Source organism: Sphaeramia orbicularis, chromosome 18, assembly GCF_902148855.1.
Source record: "Sphaeramia orbicularis chromosome 18, fSphaOr1.1, whole genome shotgun sequence".
Taxonomy (NCBI): Eukaryota; Metazoa; Chordata; class Actinopteri; order Kurtiformes; family Apogonidae; genus Sphaeramia; species Sphaeramia orbicularis.
In genome coordinates, this window is record NC_043974.1 from 32,383,096 (window position 1) to 32,407,513 (window position 24,418).

Consider the following 24,418-nt stretch of genomic DNA (forward strand, 5'->3'; position numbering starts at 1 on the left):
TATTATGTTAAAATGGGAGAAAACATCAGATTAGCAGCATTAAAAGTGTTTTTATTTCATAGTTTTCACACAGTATATCAGTAAATACATCTTTCTTTGCTTCTAAAATTAAACGCATGATGTCCAGCTGAGTGGATATTCTTGTAACTCCATGAAAAATAGCTTCCTAAAAAAATTCAATCACATTGTTTGTTTGTTTTTCATGCCTAAAGAGGAATAAAAACACCAAGGGAAAAAAAAAATCTTGATTAAGGCGCTCATAATTCATGCATGAAAGGGTTAATTATAAAAAGTGAAAGCTAAATCAGTGCTAGTCCGCCATGTTTGACTGAAACCTGTTGTCTAAAACCACTTAGAATTCCTTAAAATCATAATGATTTCCTGAACTTGATTAATATGCATTACTAAACTTTGAACATGTCACTATATTGACATAATTATAAAAACGTATGAAATATGTGAGTTAATCAGGAAAAAAATAACACAAAAACAGCAGATTTCAAGTATTTTACAAAGGTTGTCAACTGTCACCGGCCTCAACCAATCGCGTCACTCCGTTCGTTTGAATATTGAACGCGAATGGCGTGGTGATTGGCCCGAAGGAGACGTCACATGACGCGGAGACGTTACGCTGTCATGGTTACAATGAAAGACGCTTTGTGATCCACGCGCTGTGTGTGAATGGAGGGCGGCGCTACGGTCGCTCGTGGACATATGGAACGCGGATAAATCACGGCAGGAAAATACTACTTTGTGTTGAAGAAACAAAAAATGGACCTTTAGTGTAAAAATGTAAACGTGCGGAGTTTTATCGACTCGGACGGGAATACTTGGGCGTATTTGCGGAACTTTTTACCACGGGAAAAGGTAATTATTGGGAGTTTATTATTGGGAGTATATAAAGTTTATTATGCTACGGTGATGGTAGCTTTCGGTTAACACTAGTCAATATAGCATGCTTAGTTTAAGCTAACGTATTGACACTTTATTATGTGTGTGAAGTCAGGTTTTCTTGTGTGTTTAAGGATACACTTGTGGTGAGGAGAGGAGTGTAATATTGGGGAAAGAGTAGTGGACCGAAACCACAGAGTGTGTTTGTCATTAACGGGGAGCCAGCTGGCACTCTGGTCTGAGGAGTGGGAGGTGGAGGGGTGGATTTAACTGGCTGTCCTGGGACAGAAAAGCACTCTGTCTTATCTCTGACAAATAATTGCTTGACTTAGTTATTTAATTATTTAACTGAGAGCAAAACACAGCTATACATGTGTTATGTGTGTATTTATTATGGCTTATTAAAAAAAAAAATAATGGGAACACATAGTACTGGGCAAAAGTCTTATTCCACCTTTATCTTTGTTGTTTTTGCAGTGTTAAAATGATCATACATATTTATTTTCATTCTCTATTCTTTACATACAACAAGAGAATACAGGAAATATGTGCACAGCCTTACTAAAAGGATTGTGAAGGTTAAAGTGACCATTTAGTGTGACCCCTGTCCCCTGTGTCGCTGTGTTAAACTAGAAGAATTAAGCACAGAAACAGATGCTCTCCTCTCAGTATGGTCATGCTTCAGTAGAACAATGTAAAGTCACTTTTTGTGTGGGTTTCCTATTAACATGTGGCTGACAAATTAACACAAACATTACCAAATGACCTCATTGTTGAAAAACTGGAGCACTACAAGACATAGCCTAACAAGATTCTTAACCATAAAAATCTATTTATTTATTTTTTACTTTATTTATATAACACTTTGTATATTTTAGACAGACTAAGGTATATAAGGATTAAAAATACAGAATAAACATCGATTGTCACACTTGAATGTCAGCTCCCTTCTCACCCACCACCCAAGGCTAATCACTCAAAACCCAAATAAAGGACAAAGAAATAGTGGTGAAAAAGGGTGAATAAGAAACACACACACACACACACACACACACACACACACACACACATATATATATATACACACACACACACACACACACACACACACACACACACACACCCCATAAAAATGTATTTGTTCAGACTTCTTCTCATTATGTACTTGGTGCACAATGAGATACACTCACATACCCCTTAAATGTTGTTAAATTAAGCTTATAGGGACAAAACTTTAAACACACATAATCATGTTAACATATCTTTCCCATTAGTCTGCTATTTTTCTTTTGTGTTTAGATATTTTGCTAGTTTTTAGTTTGAGCATTTGTTTGAGTTAGTTGAGCATAGTCTGCATATTTATTTTTCATTCTCTTTTTTTCACATACAACAAGGGACCACAGGAAGTATGTGCACAGCCTCAAAAGACACACAAAATACTAAGCTAAATGTGTTGTAAAGGTTAAAGTCACTACTTAATGTGACCTCTGACCTTGTGACAAGAAGCAGCATAAACAAACCTATTACAAAACATCAGAAAATAAATGCCATGAATTTCATATTGTCTGAACAAACCGGTTCATGATATGTTAAGCTAAGGGAGGTTATACTAAGTACTACCATTTTGGTTTACAGAAGCTGTTTTTCCCCCAAACTTAAGTTTTCCTGCTGTACATAGATAACATACAGTATATCCAGATTGGATCTTAATACAAAGACTGACAAATACATATGTGTGGACATGTTGGGCTTGGACTTTTACACAGCTGTGTATATCTAGTAAAGCTGAATTACAGCTTTTGCTCTACAGTATTTTTAAGTGTTTTATAGGTGTAGATGGATTGTAAACACATTCTGTCCTTTCATTTGATTTTCAGATTTAATTATGTTTTTGTTAGTTTTACAAGTGTATAAATAGTTTTAGGTGTATACTGAATAATAGAGCGATGACTCTTCATGTATTAGGAAGGTGTTGATCTGTAGAAGTTAAAATGACATCAAATATGTTAAAAACATTAAAAGTTCTAGTAAAAGTCCCATATTTTACAAAGCCATTTTATTCTTTTCACACCATAAACCATTAAAAACGGGCTGAACAACTGTGATTTTACCTTTTTTATTATTCTATTTTAGTTTTTATTGTCGTGCTCATTGTTGTGTTTTGTGTTTTTGAACATGGTTGTCTTTATTTCTTCAGTTTGTGTTTGTTAACTATAATAATCCTGGTGTGTTGTAGAACATTTTGTAGTTCTCCATGCAACAAATAGTCTCAGCAAAAGCTGGTTCATTTGCATCAAGTGTAAAAGTATTTGTTGTTATAATTAAACAGTCTCTTATTTGAATAAGAGAAAATGAATCTGCAGCTGTTTGGATAATGGCATTATTTCTGAAGTTGCCAGTTAATAGTAGGTTCAAAGCACAAGTTTTGAAATGTTTTTTTCCACAGTTTTCTTCAGTTTGTCATGTCTTTTGTCCCCTTTGTTTTGTTATAGAATGACAACAACACATTAGTGTTGGCAACCTAGAAGTGCATCATTTCCTCCAGACTGGATATCCAAGCACAACAAAGATGAGAATACAAGGACAGCCTGAGGGCGCGAGGAGACGTCTGGATCTGAATGCAGTTGGTGAGCTCAGGGGTGTGGAGGTCATCCGCGGTCGGGCTGGGTATGGGTTTACCATTTCAGGACAGCGTCCCTGTCTGATGAGTGGCATCTTAGCGGGAAGCCCTGCTGACCTGGTGGGACTCAAACAAGGGGATCGAATAATGGCTGTCAATGGGACAGATATGTCTACGGCATCACATGAGGCTGTGGTGCAGCTGATTGGCAGCTGCAGAGGGCCTTTGCACCTGGTGGTGCATGCAGAAGGTCGAGTAATGAGAAATCCCATCCTTACTGATGAAAAATTTGGGATGAGCCCAAAAAAAGGACTTTTCCAGAAGGCTGGTGTTCTTCGTACTATTTCAGATGATACAAGTAACTCCTCTAATTTATGTCATGTCATCAACACTAAACAGAGGCCAGTGTCAGAACCTGATATGTCACAGTGGTCCCAACAGTGGAACACTTTTGCTGAGCAGCAGATGGAGGAGTCCTCCAGAGTGGAGGACACAGACTCTGTTTTTACAGACACAGAGGAAGTCAACCCAGACTGGAGTGTTTTGAACATGACCTTAGTGGTGGGCTACCTCAGCTCCACAGAGCTCATTCTGAACACCACAGATTCAGAGGAGGATTGTCTGAAAGCTATCCGTGAGCGAATACGGCAGTTGGGGACGGAGCAGGATACCCACACTCTGGTGATGATGAAGATCATGTTTGACTGCATCCGCCTTTGTGACGATGCAGGAGCTGTTCTGGCAGCCCTCCCTGCTGAGAACCTGGTTTTAGGGGCCGTGTGTGCTGAAGATCCACGTTTCTTTTGCTTGGTCACGACAGCACACATTATTAATGGTCATGTACCAGAGGACAGTCCTTTGAGGGCTTCTTGCCACGTTTTCTTTATCGATCCAGAGCTGAGCAACCATGAGGACCACATAGGGATTGCTGGACGCTTCAGCTTCAATTGCTCTCCAGATCCAGATGCTTTGGGCTGCCTAGAGTTTCCTCAAAGTCCTCCAGATGTCCTTCATTTTGTGACTGTGTTGTACAGTGACATGGGGGAGGCTGTGGAGAGGCTCAGGGTCAAACTGGATGCAGAGGTTCAACAACAAGCCAAAGAGAACGGCAGCACCGACAAACACGGCAGTGCCAGCAGCAACGGGGACAGCGGAATAGGCAATTCTTCCCCCCCTGAGGAGAGAGCGGACAGGGATTTCCCTTCTGCAATCCAGAACCACCCTGGGGCCCACCTCCCCAGCTGTCCCTGGGATTATCCCCCGGATGAAGACCTCACCCCAGTAAACCTCTCCAAGAATGAGCAAAAACTTAATCCAGAGAACAGTTCCAGTACACATTCCCTTTCAGAGTCACTACCTGGCCCTGATTCTCTAACCAGCTTCTACGGAGGCCCCCCACCCAGGCTCGAGTTCCAGTTCAAGCCCCCACCACCTCCACTGCCTATAGGTAAAAAAATAAACTTCTTCGCAGACCCCCTTAGAAGTAGCCAAAGGTGGTTCTCAAAGCCAAAGTGGTCTAAAGCTCAAAACGCTGATCCTGAGCCACAGGTGACCAACAGCTGGTCCTCCAGCATTAGCCTTGGTTCAAACACGAACATCCTGCCTCCGCCCATGAGTCAGATCCCCTCAGACCGGTACCAGGCAGCAGAGGTCATGATGATGCCCCCTAGAGAAGAATGGACCAGAAGGTTCCTGGAGCAGAGAGAGAGGCAGCGAAAAGATGGTGGCCACAAAAATGTAAGTAAGCCCCTGTTTTACATTTTGTAGCTGAAACTTGTTGCATCATCTTTTTCCTCTGCTTCTGAAACATGTTGATCAGGTTCATTAAGTCAATGAGCTCTAAGTTGCCTCCTAATCTTTTTTGATGTGAAGAACTGTTGAGGATCCCTTCCAGACATGTTTTTGTCTAAAAGTTTTGTGAGAAAGAGTAGATTTCATTCATTCTTTCCACAGTATGTCTGAATATGGAATATTGCCTATTTTAAAAGTTTAACTGCTGTCACTAGGTATTTTTAACCTTCCCAAAAGTCCATTTTCAGTGCCTACACTTTGATAGTTTCAAGGTTTCACATTAAAGATCCCATACGGCACCAAAATATTTATATCGCCACAAATCCTGCTTGCTGGTTTGCTGCTTAATGTTTGAGAAGAGTTTTCCCTTGGTTTGTAGAAAACTCTAGTTCTGTGTTCTCTTTTTGTTTTTACATTTTTTTTTATAATTTTGAACCTGTATTATTACTAAATTTAGAAAGAACAATTCTGTTCGTTGATAAAGTAAACACTACTCTCAGAATACTGCACCTTTTTTCAGAATGGCTGACAACAAAATGTGTATGAAAAAATCTACAGGTTTTCGTCTCCTGTTCATATTGTCATTATTTACTTGCTTTTAGAATTTTGTGAATAATAGTGAATATGTGAAGAAACACTTTAATCCAGGCTAATATGCTATGTTTTCTCTCCAGAGTGTATCTGTTTCTTCATCTTATAATGGTAGGAAATCACCCTGTTTGGTACAGAGAATCATGATGAAAACATCAGAAAACAAACAATTCTTGACAGCATCATTATTTACAGTGAAAATCAAAAATAACAGAGCAGGAACATGAAACATTTGTTTTTAAATAGACGAGAGGACTCTAAAAGACAGCATTTTCTTTTTATCATCGCACAGTTGACAGCAGCAAACACAAGAATAAAGTGCAGGGAAGACAGGCTGAAAATCTACACTTGTGAAACAACAAATATAAGGAGAAAAAAGAAATCTGAGCAGACAAAAGACATCTGAGAAAAAAGAAATCTGGTGATTCTCAACCAGTGGGACGTCTAGGGGATCCTTGTAAATAGTGCAGAAACTAGTGATTATTGTCATTGTCAATTAATGGTTTATAAAATGGTGAAAAATAGGATCTAGTGGGTGTTTGTCAAAGCGTAATCTGACATCCTCCAATGTGATGTTTGTTTGAGAGCCTAAAAATATTCAGCTTGTTCTCTTCCTCAGCGCCCTTCCACTGCTGTAGATAGGTCTGGTATCCTCCATTGTCAGCGTGGGAAAGGGTTGAAAACTTATCTGGGTTGTTATTGTTGCAGAACAGTGACAGACGAGAACATGAGGAAGTGCACAGTTATATTAAAATAGTGACTAAATTCCTCCATAGGAAAACAACTCATAAAAAGATCTGTGGCTTTGTTCAAACTTGCCATTTTCAATATGTGGTTTGAGCTCACAGGTTATTTTTCTTTCATGCAGCAATGGGAACTTTCAGAACAGTGACACACAGAATGACAATCCTGACACTGAACCACAGAAATATTCATCCTTAGTCTGGAAAAGAAGGAAATAAGTTCACTGTCAACCAAAGAAGGAAGAAAGAAGCCACAAATATTTAAGAAGCTGAAATTAAAGTGATAAAGCACAATATTCAGCAACCGATTAACAGAATAATTGGTGCAGGATGGGTTTAAGAAATGAAAATAATGAGAGGATTACAAAGTGATGTCATGCTAATCTTAACCAGTAAGATGATGTCAGCGTGAGTCAGTCGAAACCATAACACGTTACATGTTGAGAGGATTTTGGAACTAGTTGCCTTGTAATTACAACTAAATGCAGAATACTATACATAAGTCCTTGTCCAACATTAAGTAAAGTTCTAATGACCACACCTGCATTTGTCAGTCTCTGTATTATATATATATATATATATATATATATATATATATATATATATATATATATATCCTCCTGAGACCCAGCAATGCATTTTTGTCCTCTGTAGGGGACAAAAGTTTGACAGTTTTAATTAAGAAATTGCTGTCCATTGCAAAGGACATTTCATTAATAAATAAATAAGAATAATTTTTAAAAATGTATCTGAAAAATCAGTTGCATTATGCAGTTTCCAATCAAGACAATTGTTTAATGTAAAAAAGCTAAAACTTTCACTTTCCTGGTTTTGGGGAAAAAACAGCTGCTATAAACCAAAGTGGTCATATTTAGTGTGACCTGCCTTTGCATTTAACATGTCTTTAACCCTTTTGTTCAGACAATATGAGATTTATTGAATTAATTTTCTAATGTTTTAGACCAAGTTTCATTCAATACATGTTAGATGTTACTAATTGTTTGTGCTGCTTCTTGTCATGGGGTCAGAGGTCACATTAAATAGTGACTTTAACCTTGACAACAAATTTACTTAATTTTTTTTTTTTTTTTGTTCCTTTAAGGCTGTGCACATATGTCTTGTGTTTTCCTGTTGTATCTAAAGAAAAGAGTATGAGAAATAAATATCTATGATCATTTCAATCCTGAAAAAACAACAAAGATAAAGGTGTAATAAGACTTTTGCACAGTACTGTATAAAGCAGGCTAAAGGTAACTGATAAATGTTAAAAATAGACTGTACAGAGTGTAAACAAACTAAAAAAAACAACTGATTAAATACCTGAATACACAACAAAAATAGCAGACTAATGGCAAAGATATGTACGTGTTTAAAGTTTTGAGATGTATGAGATGAATTTAATGACATTCAAAGGGTATGTGAACGTATCTCATTGTGCACCAAGTAAATAATTAGTAGAAAAAAAGTCTAAACAAATATATTTTTATTGTAAAGAGTTGTTACATCTTGTGGTGCTCCAGTTTTTCAACAATGATGTCATTTGGTAGTTGTCGCGTGAGTTTTTCAGCCACATGTTAATGGGAAATCCTCACAAAAAAGTGACTTTACATTGTTCCACTGAAGCATGACCATACTGAGACGATAGCATCTGTTTCTGCACTTAATTCATGTTTAACACAGCGACACAGGAAGTATTAAATGGTCACAGGGAGTTGTGTTTCCAGACATCGTGGGTGTGTTTGTGAGTGTTTTTGGTGGCACCTAATATGTAACACAATAGCACTTTCTCAAAACCTGTCAGCGGTGAGTGCAAGTGAAACTGAAAAACCACCTGTTATGTGTCAACGATATAATTGTCAGAAATGTGTTGAGAGAAGGAAACTGATTTTTTTTTTTTAAAGTGTTGTTCTCCTTATTGCCCACAAGATGTCCCTGTATATCCACATAGCCCCACATATAAGCCTCTCCAGAGAAACCAGGCATGTATACAGTATCTCCAAACAGTCTCTGTCAGCCACAAACTGAACCCAAATACTGCATATTTTCCTAAATGGCTGAAAATGAAGTATGTATGGGGAAAATCTGCTGGTTTTCAACTCGTCTGCGCATTATTATTTACTTACTTCCTGGTGTTTATGAATCGGAGGTGGATTGTGAATTCTCCTCTCTTCCCTAGTTTGCATTCGATCAGAAAGACACAATCTCACACAGGAAGCCAGACAAATTACAGGGTAGAGCCCATGTCATGCAGCGATAATTATCTGCAATTCTTAAATGTTCTCATTCAGACATCAGATACAGCCTCTTCAGTCACTTGAGTATGGGTCGGCTGGTAAAGACTGCTTTATATCCTTCATTGTACCTCTATCTTAGACTTTCTTACTAAGTTATTTTTACACTTTTGTAAAGTGAATGCTTTTGCAAACAGGGTTGCAGATGGTCAGATAGACCTAAGGTGACCTATCTGCATGTTGTTAAGAAATAACAACTGTGATGACCACAAATTAGGTGAAAATTCAGTGTATCCCCATGTGTATGCTCTTGTAAATCATGTTCTTGTAGGCCGCATGAGAAACAGCCACATGTGAATATACAGATTGATGTATATTGCCTATTTTGTTTAGGACTGTTGGATAGGAAAGAAAACAGCCTCCTTTTTCTTATTTTAAGCTGTTTATTAGGTGAATTCAATCAATAAAATAAAATCTGTCATTATAGTTAGACTTTACAATGACATTTCTTTACAGACCATTGCCGCTTTGTAAGTTTTATGTAAGTTTTTCTGACACTACTCAACAAACAACCAGCTCTAGCCTTACTGAAGAGTCCAGTTCTATGTTTAATGAATTATAGTTTTAAGGTTGATGATGGTTATTTAGGGCTCCATTGATTCAGTTTATTCAACTACTCAATCACTCTGATCAATCACTTTGACTTCGATTTGAGGGATTTTTTTTTTTTTTTCAAATAAAAGGTCAAAATTCTTTGTTTCCAAGCTTAATTGCAAATATTTTTTGGTTTCTCCACTTCTATGTCACATTAACCTCATTATCTTTGGGTTTTGGAACCAACAAATATTGGAAGATGTGATCTTTGGCACATTTATCCTACATTTTATCACCAAAACAAGTAATCAATCAATTGAATAAGTCTAATACATTACTTTTTCATTGTGTTGCATGTATTATTGTGTCTTAGCTGTACTCCTGTATAGTCTAAGTGCTTCATATTATACTGTTGGCTTTATGATACTGGAGTATTTTATCTAAACTCATTGTATTGTGACAGGGCTCCAGGTTTTGGGGTATCGCTGGTGTCCGTGCCTCTAAACGCCGCTCTGCCAAACGCCTCAGCCTCGCAAGATCACTGGACGACCTTGAGGTAGGAGACAACTTTTCTTTTTAATGTTGCCGTTTTTCTCCAGAAGCTGAATTTCACTCACTCCAAACATTCACTTATCAGATGCTTTAAATTGAATTCATTTTGACATTTACTTTTACAACAATGGTGCGTTGTCATATTGAATAGTGTCAGTGTTTTATGGGATGTGAACTTTTTTTCCGCTTGGAACGTCACCAAGAGTTTAAATTAATGCATTTTTTTCCCCAAGTCCATGTGAATTGTAATATTCCCTGAGTCCACCAGTATTTCGTGTGCTGGATCAGTACTGTACCACAGATAAGCCTGTCAGTTTGGTTAATGTGGCCATTCGGTTTAACCATCCCCCCCTTTTCATTCCGCTCCACTTTCAACACTTTTTTAACCTTTCATTTCCGTTACCTTGAACTCTGCGTTTGCTGCTACACTTGTGGCGAGGGGGTGCCTCACAAAGTGTTCTTTGTGCCGGTCCTGGGCACGGTCCTGTTTGTTTGGCCTCACTAATGAGCCCGGTGCTCACATTCTCTCATATTAATGTTGCCGAGGAACTCTCTTTCTCCAGGCGTTTCTGCATGCATGCATTACACATACAGAGTGATTCATATTCACAAAAGCCCATGCCCACTATTCATGCATCTCTTAATTGCTCCAAATGCACACGAACAGATGCACAATGCAAACTAAAATGGGGTGGACTGTATTGTATATCCATGAATAAGTCACAGTCACAGTAAGACACACCCGCAGACCACACATTGTACTCAAAGAGGCACGCCACAAATCTCCTCCTAAGCACTGTTCCAACACAGTCAACAGTAAAAGGGCTCCAGGTTCTCTGCAGGTCTGGCCTACATGTACAGCACAAGGATTAAAGATGGCTATAAAAGGTTCCAACAGCTGCAGAATTTCTGCTTGCATAGCCTAACTTCTGTGCCTTCTTTCTAGAGCTGCACAATTAATAGAATCGCAATCACAATGTCAGCCTGTGCAAGTTATATAATCATGAAAGGCTGCAATTTAAAGCTCCAGAGTCTGTGAGGTGACATTTTAGTGACACTGAGTGGAGAGAGGAACAGTAGAAGACAAACAAAATTAAAGCCCAACAAGTCTGTGTTTTTTTTGTTTTTTTTTAAATATCAGTTCAGGTTTGTAGGTTTTTTCTGGGTATTTTAAAGGGGTCATATTTTGCTAAACCCACTTTAATTAGTCTTTGGTACATTTATTTTTTGTGTATTTGGACCCTAATAGTTCAAAACGTTTGAATTTGAACCCTCCAGGTGCTGCTAAGCTATCTTTATATAAATTTTGACAAAAATCGAGTGGATTTCTACAACCCCTTTTAATTCCTTCTTAATTTGTTACGTCTGTAACTAGTTACATCACACGACATTTGCACAAATAAGGTCAAGACTTTCGACAAACATTTCTTCGAGTATGCCACAATTGTGTATCAGCAGCAGCGATTGTAGTAAAAACTGAAAATATGTCCAAACTTTGAGCCGATTACCTAAAATGTTCAGTTGTTGGTTGTATTAACAAACACAAGTGGCTGAACGGGAAAGAACAGCACAGTCAACAACCTGGAGGGGGTGGCTCATTTGCATTTAAAGGGCCAGCACTCAAAATGACCTTTCTGGTGTCATTACTCAGAAATAGGGTTGAAGATGGACCTGTGGAGTTGAATTAATGAAGAATTCAGACCCAAGCATAGCATTTACAGTTTATGTAGACCACAGGGAAATGTTTTAAAATGCATAATTCCATTGCAAATGATGTGTATTTCCATGAATTGGTTTGGAATAAATACCCTAGTCTGTGTTATGTCACCAAGCTATATTATACACAGCTGTGATAAAAGTGGCGCATTCTGATGTTTTCCACCTACGATGGCCACAATATGTTGTTTTTATTAGAATATCTGTAAGTGGCAGCAAACAGCTGATAAGTCACCAGGTAAATGATCACTACATCAGAATTTATCCAATGAAAGTGTTTCCTGTCCTCTATGGGCTTTTATTCATTTGTCAAAAAAAGGGAGAAAAAAACCCCAAACAACAAATGTGTGAAATTTCAGAATATGCAGAAAATATGTTTATGGAAACAGATGTTGTGATTCAAATGCTTTGCATCTCATTCTCAGTTTTCCATATGACTTTATGCAGCTACTTCATCCATGAATACAAACAGCCGGGTAAATATTTATGCAGCAGCTGCTTTTGGAAAAACTGTAAGAATGAGGGTTATAATATAAACAGTGCAGTGTCAGAATTTGTGATCCACCTCTTACAACAACAGAACAGAGACGTGAAGATTTAATATCCTCATGATTTGATTCACTTATAATGTATGAAAGTATCTTAAGAAATTTGTGCGACTCTAGTATTGGCCTCATTTTTCCCTCAAAACTAACAGACTAAGATGATACGTTACATTAATATTTTGCCCCAGTAACACTCGTATCATAATACAGTGATTGTGTGATATCTGATACATTGTTAGACAGTCATGGGTGATCCATCCTGTTGTCTAAATAAATATGAACAAATAATACCACAAAAGGCATAAAGAGCAAGAATTCATTTTCATGGATTCACTGTCTCAGTTGACAGCTGAGATGAAACAATGCACAAATACTGTCTCTTTAACTCATACACTGACTGCAGATGTCCATGCGTGTTGTCATTCCAAGAACTAGAGACACTGGTGAATTCAGAGCACCTGAATGTTTCATAAAAATATTGACTTTTGGCACCAGTATATCAGTAACATATTGGTAGAGGAAGTAATGGGATATACTAGTATTCCCATATCGATATTTGGCCCCAGTTCGACTGTATATGCATGTTCTAAAACACAAATGTCCTGAATATCTTGTCTTTGTGGATCTCCTCTAATGCATGTGCATATTGTGAGAAACAGTTTGTCTTTGCTTTATAGTGGGAGTTTGGACTGCAAAACTAGTAGTTATTGTGTACTAATGAGCGAGGATCCACTTACCTTGTACTTGTATTGGTTTAATGTTGTGTCAAGTTACCTATAATGACTCCTTTGCAGTTCACTTATTTGCAGGCTTGGACAGAATCTGCCTCCATTAAAAAAAACAAAAAAACAAAAAACAAACTCAGCAGATTTTCTGTATAATTTTAGCAAATGTTATTTTAACACAACAGTGTCCCCTCTAGCATGTGTGTAACAGTTGCATGTTGCTGTAGGGTGATATTAAAATGTCAAAAAATGTATTCACGCAGCATGAATACCAGTGAAAGTGTTTGTCAAGCATTTCTATATTTTCTGAAAACAGTCATTATGATGTTAAGTGGATATTGTGTTGTGCATAATGAGCAAAAATACGACTGCAGATTTTTGTCTTGGATCAACTGAATCAGTTTGAGTCTATTTGTATATCAGACTGGATCTACCGAGAGTCAAATAAATTCTGACTGCATGTTTAACAAGCATGACTGTGACACATCTTCAGTTTCGGCATTCAGACTTTTGCAACTGCTTTGAGATATTGTACTTCTGAAAAAATCCTTTTTGCACGATGCGCTACATCTGTACAGCGTTATGTTGTTCCTTTTGGAGCTTTGCAAATCCAGTAAGTGATACAAAAAAATCTTGTAACAGAGCACAGTACCTGCCAATACTTTGACATTTCTCTTGTGTGGTGTCTTGGTGTTAATTAGCTGACAAACGCCCTGATACAGTATGTCTGAGAAATGAATATCCACTCATTATGCAGGTCATACTCTGCTTCCTATAACATCCATAAAAACATGCATCCGCCACATAGGAAGTCAGAACAATAATCTGATCCATTCAGTTTTAAGTCACAGCAGGTTTTTACATTCCAGTTAGTGACACAACAGGCCATATTTTATAGTTGTCAGAGGCATTTGGACCCTCATCATGTACTTGGCACTAGGTTCTTATTTCAAAGACTGAGCTTCACTCCAGGTTCATGGACACAGATCAGATGGTCCCCTTCCCAAAGCTGGTGCCATAATAAACCAAAGCCTATCCAATGCATTAGCACTTACACTCATGTAAAGACTTTAACATGTGCAAAGTCCAGCATTTTCCCCTTTATATTCAAAGAAACAGTCGTTCACATTAGACACAGTGCTTATAAGAGCTACTTAGTTTAAAGCCTCTGGTACCTGTCTGTGTACTGCTTGAGCTTAGACATTTAATAAGTTAACAGTCTAATTTATTTATTTGCTTGTCAGACGGGTTGTATCTCCTTTACTAACAATTCTTGTGGCTATTATATTAGAATACAAAGACGGTTTGTCTGTAAACATGATTCCGGCCTCAGTTTTCATTGGCAGTGATGGTGAAAATAAGTCTGATATCACTATATCATTCACCACTACATCTCTTGTTATTGTTTTGATTGAAAGACCTCTAGTGGAAAAACATACACAAAGAGCATTTAACCCTTATGCGCTTCTCAAATTTACTACCCTCTGGTTACCTTTGTGGCAAAAATGCACAAAAACTGCTATAGAATCATTATACATCAACATTTTTTTGTCTTGAAAAAAAAAAAAATCTCTTAAACAACTTCAGCCCTGCTCACAACTATTAAACGTTCAACAATTTTCAGGATTTTAACCCTTTAAATGCCAGTTTAATTATTTGAATTCTGAATGATTCATTAAAAAACACACAAAAATATTTATATTATAATTTTTAATAAATATTTTAGGGGATGGGACATTGGTGGTGATTAGAACTTTGGATATATCATAAATTTGCAGCAAAGTTGATTTGATTGCATCAGTATTTTTTCTGTAGTGTCAGATATTCATGGACAAAAAGGGCCCATTGACTTCCATTACACTGGATTTCAAAAACTGAACGGCAACGGCACTGTTTCTCTTGGTTCCAGCTCACTGATGAGTTTATGGAAGCAGGTGAGGTAAACATTTTTACATTCTTCCCAGCATAAAAAACTAGATATACAAACTGTGTCCTGGTTTTACACAGGCTGTTGTTTGTTTGGTTGCCAATATTCTGCGGGAGGTAGACGTCTCATTCGTTAAAAATATTGGGTTTGTGTTTACCTGCTGGTCAGAGTTAATGTACCTAGCACTACAGTCTTATGCTTACATCTTGTAGCTAACACTGAAAACCATCACAAATAGGTCAATAAGGAAACAAATAAGAAAAGAAAGGAAAAAAGAAAATTAAGAGTTGAATTTTTAAAAAATAAAGAAAAGTGAAGGAAAAAAGAAAAAGAAAATTTTAGTAAAAGGAAAAGTTGTTGTTAAATTTCATGCCAAAAGCTGCAACATAGTCAAAATGATCACCAAATTTTTAAAATTGAGAAAAATGTACAAAAATGCCCGAGGTGGACCTAAGAGTTAAGTGATTGGCTTTTGCATTGATCTAACCTGTGTGTAGTTTGTGAAGACTGTTCTCATGGTTAAGTTTAGAAACATGTGATAAACTCTCAGCCGGTGCATGCATCTGAACTCACAAGGACACTGTGAGACTATTTTGGAGTTCACCCTCAGCGCTCCCCAGGATGGACCCCTGTGGGATCCCATGAGACCCGGCTTCGCTGCGTGATGTGGACGAACAACTGAACAATCTGGACGCGTGTGGCCACCGTGTGCGTCACCGCGGCCAGCACAGGAATGAGCAAACGCTTGTTGTTTCACTTCGCATCACAAACACTCTGACACGTAGCTTGTGCAACTCACACATCCAAACCACAGGGACATATAGTTTGGATGTTGTGTTTGTGCAGATTCATTTGCTCTGTTTCTTACGATGAAGCCACAGGAGCGTTTTGATGCACGCTGAGCTTCTGTTGTCAGACCCCCTTTTGTTTGGGCATGTCCAAGAATATACTGCTTTGTACTTTCCTGCCTTATTTCCACACAGAGCTGTTCAGCATGCGCAAATGCCCCTACAAAACTCCACCACTGTATGCCTATTTCTTTCCCATCACACACTCCTCGTTTCTTACTACAAACAGATGCTTTGCCCCCGCAACGCTCATCATTACGCCAGTGTGTGTGTTCAACTTCACAGGGATGACACCATTAGCAGGCTGCTGTGCCAGTGTTCACACTGACTGTACCCTGTCATACATCTGTTCATCTAAGCAGTTAGTTCGTGCACTGTTTTATTCAGGAATGCTGGGAAATTTGGGGCACCTCTTTTTCTCCTTGAAGTTTTTCCTGTCCTTTTGTTTTTTTTAGGTGCACACATTAGCAGAGGCTGTTTGCACGCTCACAAGTAATAGATCTATGTTGTGGGTGTAGAGAACAAGAAAAGGCATGAAGAAATAGAGATGGGGAGGGAGGTAAACAGAGGGAAAGAGGAGGAATTTACAGCAGAGAGAGAGAGAGAGAAAGAGGGAGGGAGAGGGAGCGAGAGGGAGAGAGAGAGAGAGAGAGAGGGAGGGAGGGAGAGGGATCTTTTGAACTCCCAGTAGCTGTCAGGATTTTCGGCTCTCCTGCACGCTCTCTCCTCCCCCGTTGAGCTCGGTTTCTCCGCACTGCAAACACAGACTCGCACACAAACACACGCGCCGCGGAACTCCAGCGGATGGACTGGTTTCCACGCACCGGGTGTGTGGAGCAGCGCTGAGGACCAACACACAGCGCCATACATGGAGCAAACTTTAACTCTCAACACTGTAAGTCTTGTCATTGAACCATGCCATCTTCACTGCTGATTTTTGCCTTCTGTCTTTCCTGTTTCTGTATTTTTTTGGGGGGGATGCCACCTTCACCGTTCACGCTGGTGGTGTCTTCCCTGCCACCGTTACTTTTCCTTCTTTGGGTTCTTTGTAGCTCCTGTTGTAGCCTTTGAGGAGCATACAGTGGTTAGCTTGTGTGGTCTGTCAGAGGAATGTTTTGACCACTGCCAGCTGAACTCTCATGTGCTGTATGACACACACTGCACCGCTGTATACAGCAAATGTGGTCCAGCATCTATAGCAGGATGCACGCTGACTTTAAATTAGATGTTATACTAAAAGCGTTTTGTGAAGTGTCTTGTAAATGGCACATGAAGGGTTTGTCATGGCCCTTTGAATGAAATGCACCCTGTTGCACTCGCATATAGAGTGATTCTTTCTGGAATTAGTTGGTGTCACTGGGAAAAGTTTGATTTGGTAATAAGACGTCAGAGGTTCTCAGGTAGAAGTGAGACCTCAGTAAATGTTGATTAATGTTGTATTTTCCAGTAGTTTTGTAACAGACGCAGTTTAGTTAGAACTTGAAATGATTGCTTGTGGTTTTGCCTCGCCTCTGTTGGTTTTGTGCTGACATGTTCCTGCTCTGATTCACTGATTCACCAGAGATGTTTTTTTCTGATTTATCTCACAGCAGCTATTGCAAAAAAAAAAAAAAAAAAAAGACATGTTCTTTTTTGGTGCTGCATGAATACGGCAGAACCTTTTTAAGTCTTAAAGGAGCCAACATCTATAGAATATAGAGTTTGCTGGCAGCCAATGTATTAACACATTGAATTGTGATCATTATTAATATCATAATAGTTGCTAAATTTGGATGTCACGCTTAATTATATGAATTCTTCTCCTCTTTTTTGGTGTGGGTGTAATGACTTGGGAAGATGAGCCAGAATGGTGTGTTCTGGGGATTAGCTGTAGACGCAGGAGAACACGACACACTTTTATCTCGCTGACATCACATGGCCGGCTCTGGAGTGTGGGTGGACAGTTGTGTTCACAAAATGTGTCCTTAGGCTAGCATTATAGGATGCAACGAGTAAGCAGGCTGACATTTTCTAAATGTCTCCACTATGATTCCTTTTCTTCTTTCTTTCTCCCGAGCTGGATGCTCTCTCCAAAGCCACTGACTGGAAAAACAGTACATTAACACAACAAAACTTGAGTAGTTCAGTTATTTAACTGTCCAGCAGCTTTGGGTTTGAACATGCAACAGCCAATAACCAGATGACCAGATGTGGCTGTGGTTGCTGAGCTTGCTGTTTGACCAAACTGTAACCACGGAAAATACCCGCCGCTTTGCCATCTCTGCATAGAGAAATGCTGCAGTTCCACTGTCACACCAGCGCCATGACATCATCTATCGAAATCCAGGATTAGGATATTTTTTTAGTCAACCACGGAGCTCTTCATCATCCCCTGTTGATTGACTATAGGAAAGACTGTCTGAATCATGATGTCTATGGATTTCACGCACAACTTCTGGAAATGATTCATTCCCCACACACTGTTTACCTTCCTCTCTCGTACTATTATTACATTTCTCTGCTTCACTGAAAGGGAATCTACTGCCAAGGGCGTGGAGGTTACTCAACAAGGAATGGCTTTAGAGCTGCCAAACTGTTTTATCACATCCCTGGTAACAGTATAGACATGTCCAGGATACATCGGTGTCTACTTTTTACCTCACACCTGTAGCTCAGACACTGAGACATTTGCTCCGTGTCATAGTTATTGAGCAAGACGACTATCACATTTCAACAAGAAAGGACTGCAGGGAGTTTTGGAAAGAGAATGTAGCTGGTATCATTTTGGCCTTGCCTTGGCTCAAAATGCCATAGATCCAAGCCAAGGTCTTGTCTGTTTCCCACTGTGGAAGTCATAAACATGGAGTCCTAAGGCGGCCAAGTCAGTCCTTCTGTGATATTGTGAAGTACTGGCTTAATGCTGAACTTTAAACAGTCTCCCTTGTCAGCTCTTTCTACGACATCTTCATTTCCTAATGAACATGAAGAAATCCAATATGTCTCTTTAGATCGCTTGATTCTTGCCTATCCTATTACTGTGGCGAGAAATGCATGTGGTTGTTGCAGTGACATACAACCTGTGTCATGGTGTTTCTAAAATCAGCTCATTTTAATGGTGATCTTAATTGAATGATGATTGAATGAACTCTCTGGATCCCATGCTCATTGACAACATCATCAAACTGTCTTTTGACATTGGAGGATACATGTGTGACATCACATCACATCTTGGTGGTAAATTTAAAGTCATACATACATAAAGTGTGATTATGGATTGTCCCTGGTGAAAGATGATGGAACATGTTATATTGTTGGTTGCCAGTTGTGGTTTCAGAATCATGGCTCTACACATGTCGCACATTGTAGCAGTCTTATAACTTGGCATGAGACAAAATTCTGACAAGAGTTTGACTTTTGCTTCAACTAGGGCTGGGAACAAACTTAGAAGGGCGAACTTATGCCACGTTTCCAACCAATCAGTTGTCTGCAGTGTTTACACATCACATTTTAGTGTCTCTCTTTAGTACCTTGGCCGAGCAAGTACTAAAAAAATTGTACTGGGTACCAGATTCCAGGTTCTTTTATGTAATGGAAATGCAAAAAGGTTGAGTCGAGTTGAGTCGAGTCGAGCCAAGGCCGAGCCAGTACCATGTAGTGGAAATGCGGCATAAGATGTTGTTTTGGCACTGACTCAGTTGTAGTTGAAGTTGTTGGAAAGTGAATCATATTTTTTTTACAAGTGAGCTGCAAAAAAACAGTCTGAATATTCATCCTGTAGTGTATAGTATTATAACCTTTCGGGTAAAATGGAAAATTGATCCAGAAAAAATAAACTTTAGAAACTGGTTTTGAAGCCAAGATATCAGTGTCTACAGGTATCAAAAATGTTTGTGTGATACCCAGCACTGCCTATGACCAATGCCTGCTAAACAACCAGTAGGAATGCGGCTAGAACTACTGGATTTATGAACGCTTATGTGGCTAAAATTACCGGCTGATCTCAAGGTTTGTGTGTGAAATTGAACTCCTAAATCAGCTTCTTTTCCTGAGTCATGACTGGGTCCACCCATCATCTTCCAACTTAACCCTCCAGAGTTCACAGTGAAAGTAAAAATAAATATTGTTGAAATGAAATTTAATTTATAGTTTTCTTCATTTGATTTGAGTCTTTGACTAAACATGGTGCAGATGTTGACACGATGACAATGCTACTTTAATATATAGGTTACAAATTAATTAATGTAAATATATTATAATGCAACTTAAACATGGTGATGCTGCGGACCTGTACATATGAAAATTTTCTCTTTTCTAACCTCCTTAACTCATAATAGACCCCTGGACAAAAAAAAAAAACAAAGCATGAGTAATCCTTGACTCACATCTTTAATTTATAATGAACTGGTTTTTAGTGCTGATGATTTCCATAAAAGTACCCAAATAGCAAATATATGGACAATGTAAGCCTTCTACTGATGCATCACACAAGTAATATGTTTTTGACTTAATGAACATTGTGGGGTGGGGGGTCTGTGATCATGCTTAGAGGGTTTGCTGGTGATCTGGTGGAGTTCCATGGGCTATGGTCAATCACAATCTGAGATCGTTGCTTATAACTATAGCAGGGCAGATGGACTACACACACTGATTCTTAGCTTGTGTATATTATCTTGCATTGTAATCTAGGTTTAGTTATTGTTACTGTACATAGTCTCTGTACATAGTCTAAATTACGCTTATTATTGTATTCAAGTTTATTATTTCCATGTCACACTTATAACTTGGTTGAAATCCCAGTCTTTGTGCCCCCCTAAGCGCACATAATAGTATTTTTTTTTATTTTCTGAGCATGTCGATGAACTCGTCACCATGCCAAAATCCCTCGGAGACAAATGAAGACAATACTCATCATACAATCCATAGCCAGGAGGGGTGAACTTTAGCCAAACCAGCAAACCCACCCCACCCCTTTCCCAGCCTCCCGTAACCAGCTCAAGTTCTATACAAGACCAGAAGGATTAGATGTAGGCTGTGGGGTCAGGAGAACTTGTGCAGGAAGTAAAAACTTATGGATATGGGTTGTTGGTGACAAGGTATGTTCTTGTGCTCCCCCATGAGGCAGATAATTAATATTAAGGCCCTATTGTTGTGTAATTAACATACCAAACCAACTAGACTTTTCACTGTACACCGAGGTTTCTTCTGGTGAGTAATTTTGGTGGAGAAGGGAGGGAAGGGGAGAGTCATGAGGCTCATTAGAAGTGTCAGGTTTCAGGTTGGAAAGTCCATTTCTGTCATTTATGGAGAAGGGGGGGAAATGGAGCAGTGCATGGGTGTGGTGGCATCTTATGTGGTTTAGCCACCTCAAGCCCTCCAGCCCTCCAGCCTTTCTCTGTGATAATAAATTGGGATGGGAGGGGTTGTGGTCCTTGGTTCTAGTTTTCTTCTCTGAAGTTATTCTATCGTGTGGGGTTCAGCTGGGTTTATTTTTACACATTTATTTATGGGGTTCCTTTCAGCTGGTCCATCTGTGACAACACAAGTTTACTTTTTGTTGCTTCCAAACAATAAAGAAGTTGAATTTTGCTTCTGTGTATGGTTTATGGTTTTACAGTAGCTTCAGATGTTGTTAGAGTTGTGCAAGTTCAGACAGAGAAAAAAAAAAGAAAATGCTGGGAATTATTGTGAGCCCTGTAAAAGTCTGAGTTCCTGACCCTGCAAGAAGTGGGACAGCAGAAAGGAAGAAGGTAAACATGTCTATGCAGAGGAATGCTAGCACTCCCTGTCAGCTTTTTATCAGCAACAAGTGGCTAACACACACACCTACAGCACTACAGAAAACCATAGTAATACCACTCTAATCCAGAAGAGACTAGAGTCATTCCCATCTGCTGCTGCTAACTGGTTAGAGTAGTGGAACAGGCAGAAGATTACAGGCGATCAGGAGATTAAGAGATGAAACACAATGGCAATGTGTCAATGGCCTCTGTTGGCATGCAAATCGCACCCCTCTTTAGAGACAAATGAGAACAAGTCATATGTTTTCCGAAGGATTACTTCTACAAACCACATCGCCACAAGTCTGAACAAATTTCTTGGCACGTTACCCCAATACATTTATACTCATCATTCAATGTCATGTTTAATCTACGACTTTGTTTTGTTGGAAATTGGATTAATTTTGAGATCAAATCGCTCAGTAATTGAATCCCTCTGTGTACTGTTTCCTTCTCTTTTGTCAAGTCATAAAGGCATAAAATGTCCAAATATATATGCACAAAGAAAGAAAGATTACAGCAAAGCCTCCAAAGTCTGCAATTTCTGATTAAAAATGACAGCTTAAGCATGAATCAGGCTGATGAAATACACGTCAAAAAACAGAAATCACCTTTGGGAATTTATTATGACATATATATTTTTTAGCATTTAAACTTTTAGTTTTGAATTTGGGTCAAGTAAATTATATTTTTCTCATCCATCATGCTCAAGACGATCTTTTGTGATGTGTTTATCACTCAAGTTCATATATGAGGACAGTGTCTGGAGGAATCACAACTTATAGTGCTGATTTACTGCAGAAGTTTGAATATTTACAATGCAGCAGAATTATAACCTAATGTTACTTGGCCCTGTCCATTGTCCCAAATATTGACCTCTTCCACCATCAAATTTATTTTTATCTTTTTGTGTGTAGTTGTATGAATCTGCACCCTCAGCTGCCAAACGTCAAAACATTTGGTCCAACAATTTAAGTCAGAAAACTTGTTTTTCTAAGGTCAAGTAACTGTGTTTTGCAAAAAAAAAAAAAAAAGGTCAAGAATTATTTCTCCTCTTTGGTTAGAAGTGAGCTGGAATTATGCCTTGGCCAATATCTCATGCTCTTGCAATTAAAAATAGGATTTTTCAGCTGTTTGTCATGTATACAGCTGTGCTACACAGTGGTTGGTGTTTTGAAAATCGTGAAAATATGTTGCTGTCACAGTCGTCTCTGTATATTTATGACCATATTACTGATAACAAGTCTTTGTGACTAATTGTGTTCATTTGTTTACCATTCCTGCTCTGTTAGCATCACATACTGTAATCATGCCTCATCAGATCCCTGCTAATGTGTTCTAGTGTCAGGCAGATTTACTGTAACAAAAAAGATTTCCTCGCTTCTTTTAACTCCAAAAATCGGACACAAGGTCGTCTGTCTACATTATCTTTACTCCATAATTCTCTAAATCCGTCTCCCCCACACTCTGTGCTTGGTTGGGAAGTGAATGTCTCTTCCATCTTATCAGTTACCGCACCCTCACCCTCCCTTTCTCAAAAGGAAGTTGCCCCCGTGCAAGGCTCTTTCTTGATGTTATTTCCAGGGAATAGTTTGTCCTCTGCTGCAGATAGCAGGTCTAGATTATTTGCCATCTTCAGTCAAATTGCCTGGTGGAGAACTTGACATGCAATTAGTTTGTCTTGTGACAAGGGCTGCTTATTGTTGCTGTAAAGTCTGTCGAGAAATGTTTCACAAATTGATTCAATCAAGTGGCATCACAAAACTCACATGAAATGTATTTAGTTCAAGGCAGAGATAGTTTCAGTCAGCAACTACAAAGCAGGAGACAGAAATATGCTTTTCCTGGAGGCATTTAGTGTTTGAAAAGTTCCAACATGCTTTGCTGTTTCTGTGTACTCATGGATGTGCTCAGCCAGCTGCAATGAACTTAGGGTCAAAGGGCAAACAGACCTGAAGGGCTGATTGGGATTGTAGGACTTCTGGTTTGGACCCAACAGTCATTGATGAGTCGGCTCTGAAAAGCTTCTAATCAAGGCATAACTGATTTTATCTGCACATCTAACCATACATATTCTGTTTGTGTCAGCATCATAAGACTGTTGAGGACACACCAAGGCTCGGAAAAATATAATACTGCAAGAAATTCTTAGTTTCATTCTGTCCTCAAATGCCTCAAAGCCTTTAAACTTGATTGTATATTGTGATATATTATTTTTTCATGATAACATTTTTGACCATATCTGGCAATTATAAAATACCCATGTTTCCATAAGATGTCAAGCAAATTTAGAGGGAAAGAAAATGTAACTTAAGTGTGTCTCCATAAAATAGTCTGAAGCATTGTCAGAAGGTGGCGCTATAAGGTACACCACACATGCGTAGTAAACAACAGAGCACTCTGTGGCTGGAGATCAGTCAGTAGAATCAGTCAGAAACTATTAAGGAACAAATCACCATTTCACATGGACATTTACTCATTTTAGAAAAAAGTTAAAACCACCTCAAAGGAGAAAGCAAGTTCTTTTTTTTTTTTTTTTTTTTGTATTTCCTTACATTTCTATAAAAGTTTTCTAATGTTAAACTATAACACCTACAAAAATGTTTTTGTTGTTTTGTTGAAGAGGTTTATGGAAGGGGATGGATGTTAACACTGCTGACACTGGTGAATATTGGGGCACAACATTATGGGTGATAGAATGTAGTATAGATGTCTTAGCTAATATCTAATGGAATACATGTGTATATTATATTTATATAAACTAGGTTTGTGGATTGTGTAAAAAAATATAATTGGGATAGTCATATATAGTATAAAATATAAGAAAAGTTATGTTATTGGTAAACTGTAGCAGACTGTATTTATAATGCTTTATATTTTGCCCGTAT

At 38.6% G+C, this 24,418-nt stretch overlaps 1 protein-coding gene across 2 annotated transcripts in view; it reads left to right on the top strand.

The window, feature by feature from the left end:
* The first annotated feature begins 695 nt into the window (after nucleotides 1-695).
* rgs12a (regulator of G protein signaling 12a) overlaps nucleotides 696-24,418 on the top strand; it is a 71,417-nt gene continuing 47,694 nt past the window's right edge. For both annotated transcript variants that reach the window (XM_030162470.1, XM_030162471.1), the window contains exons 1-3: nucleotides 696-867; nucleotides 3,384-5,248; nucleotides 9,925-10,017. In XM_030162470.1, the coding sequence (XP_030018330.1) occupies nucleotides 3,461-5,248; nucleotides 9,925-10,017 (1,881 nt within the window). In that variant the 5' untranslated portion in view covers nucleotides 696-867; nucleotides 3,384-3,460. The remainder of the gene's footprint in view (nucleotides 868-3,383; nucleotides 5,249-9,924; nucleotides 10,018-24,418) is intronic.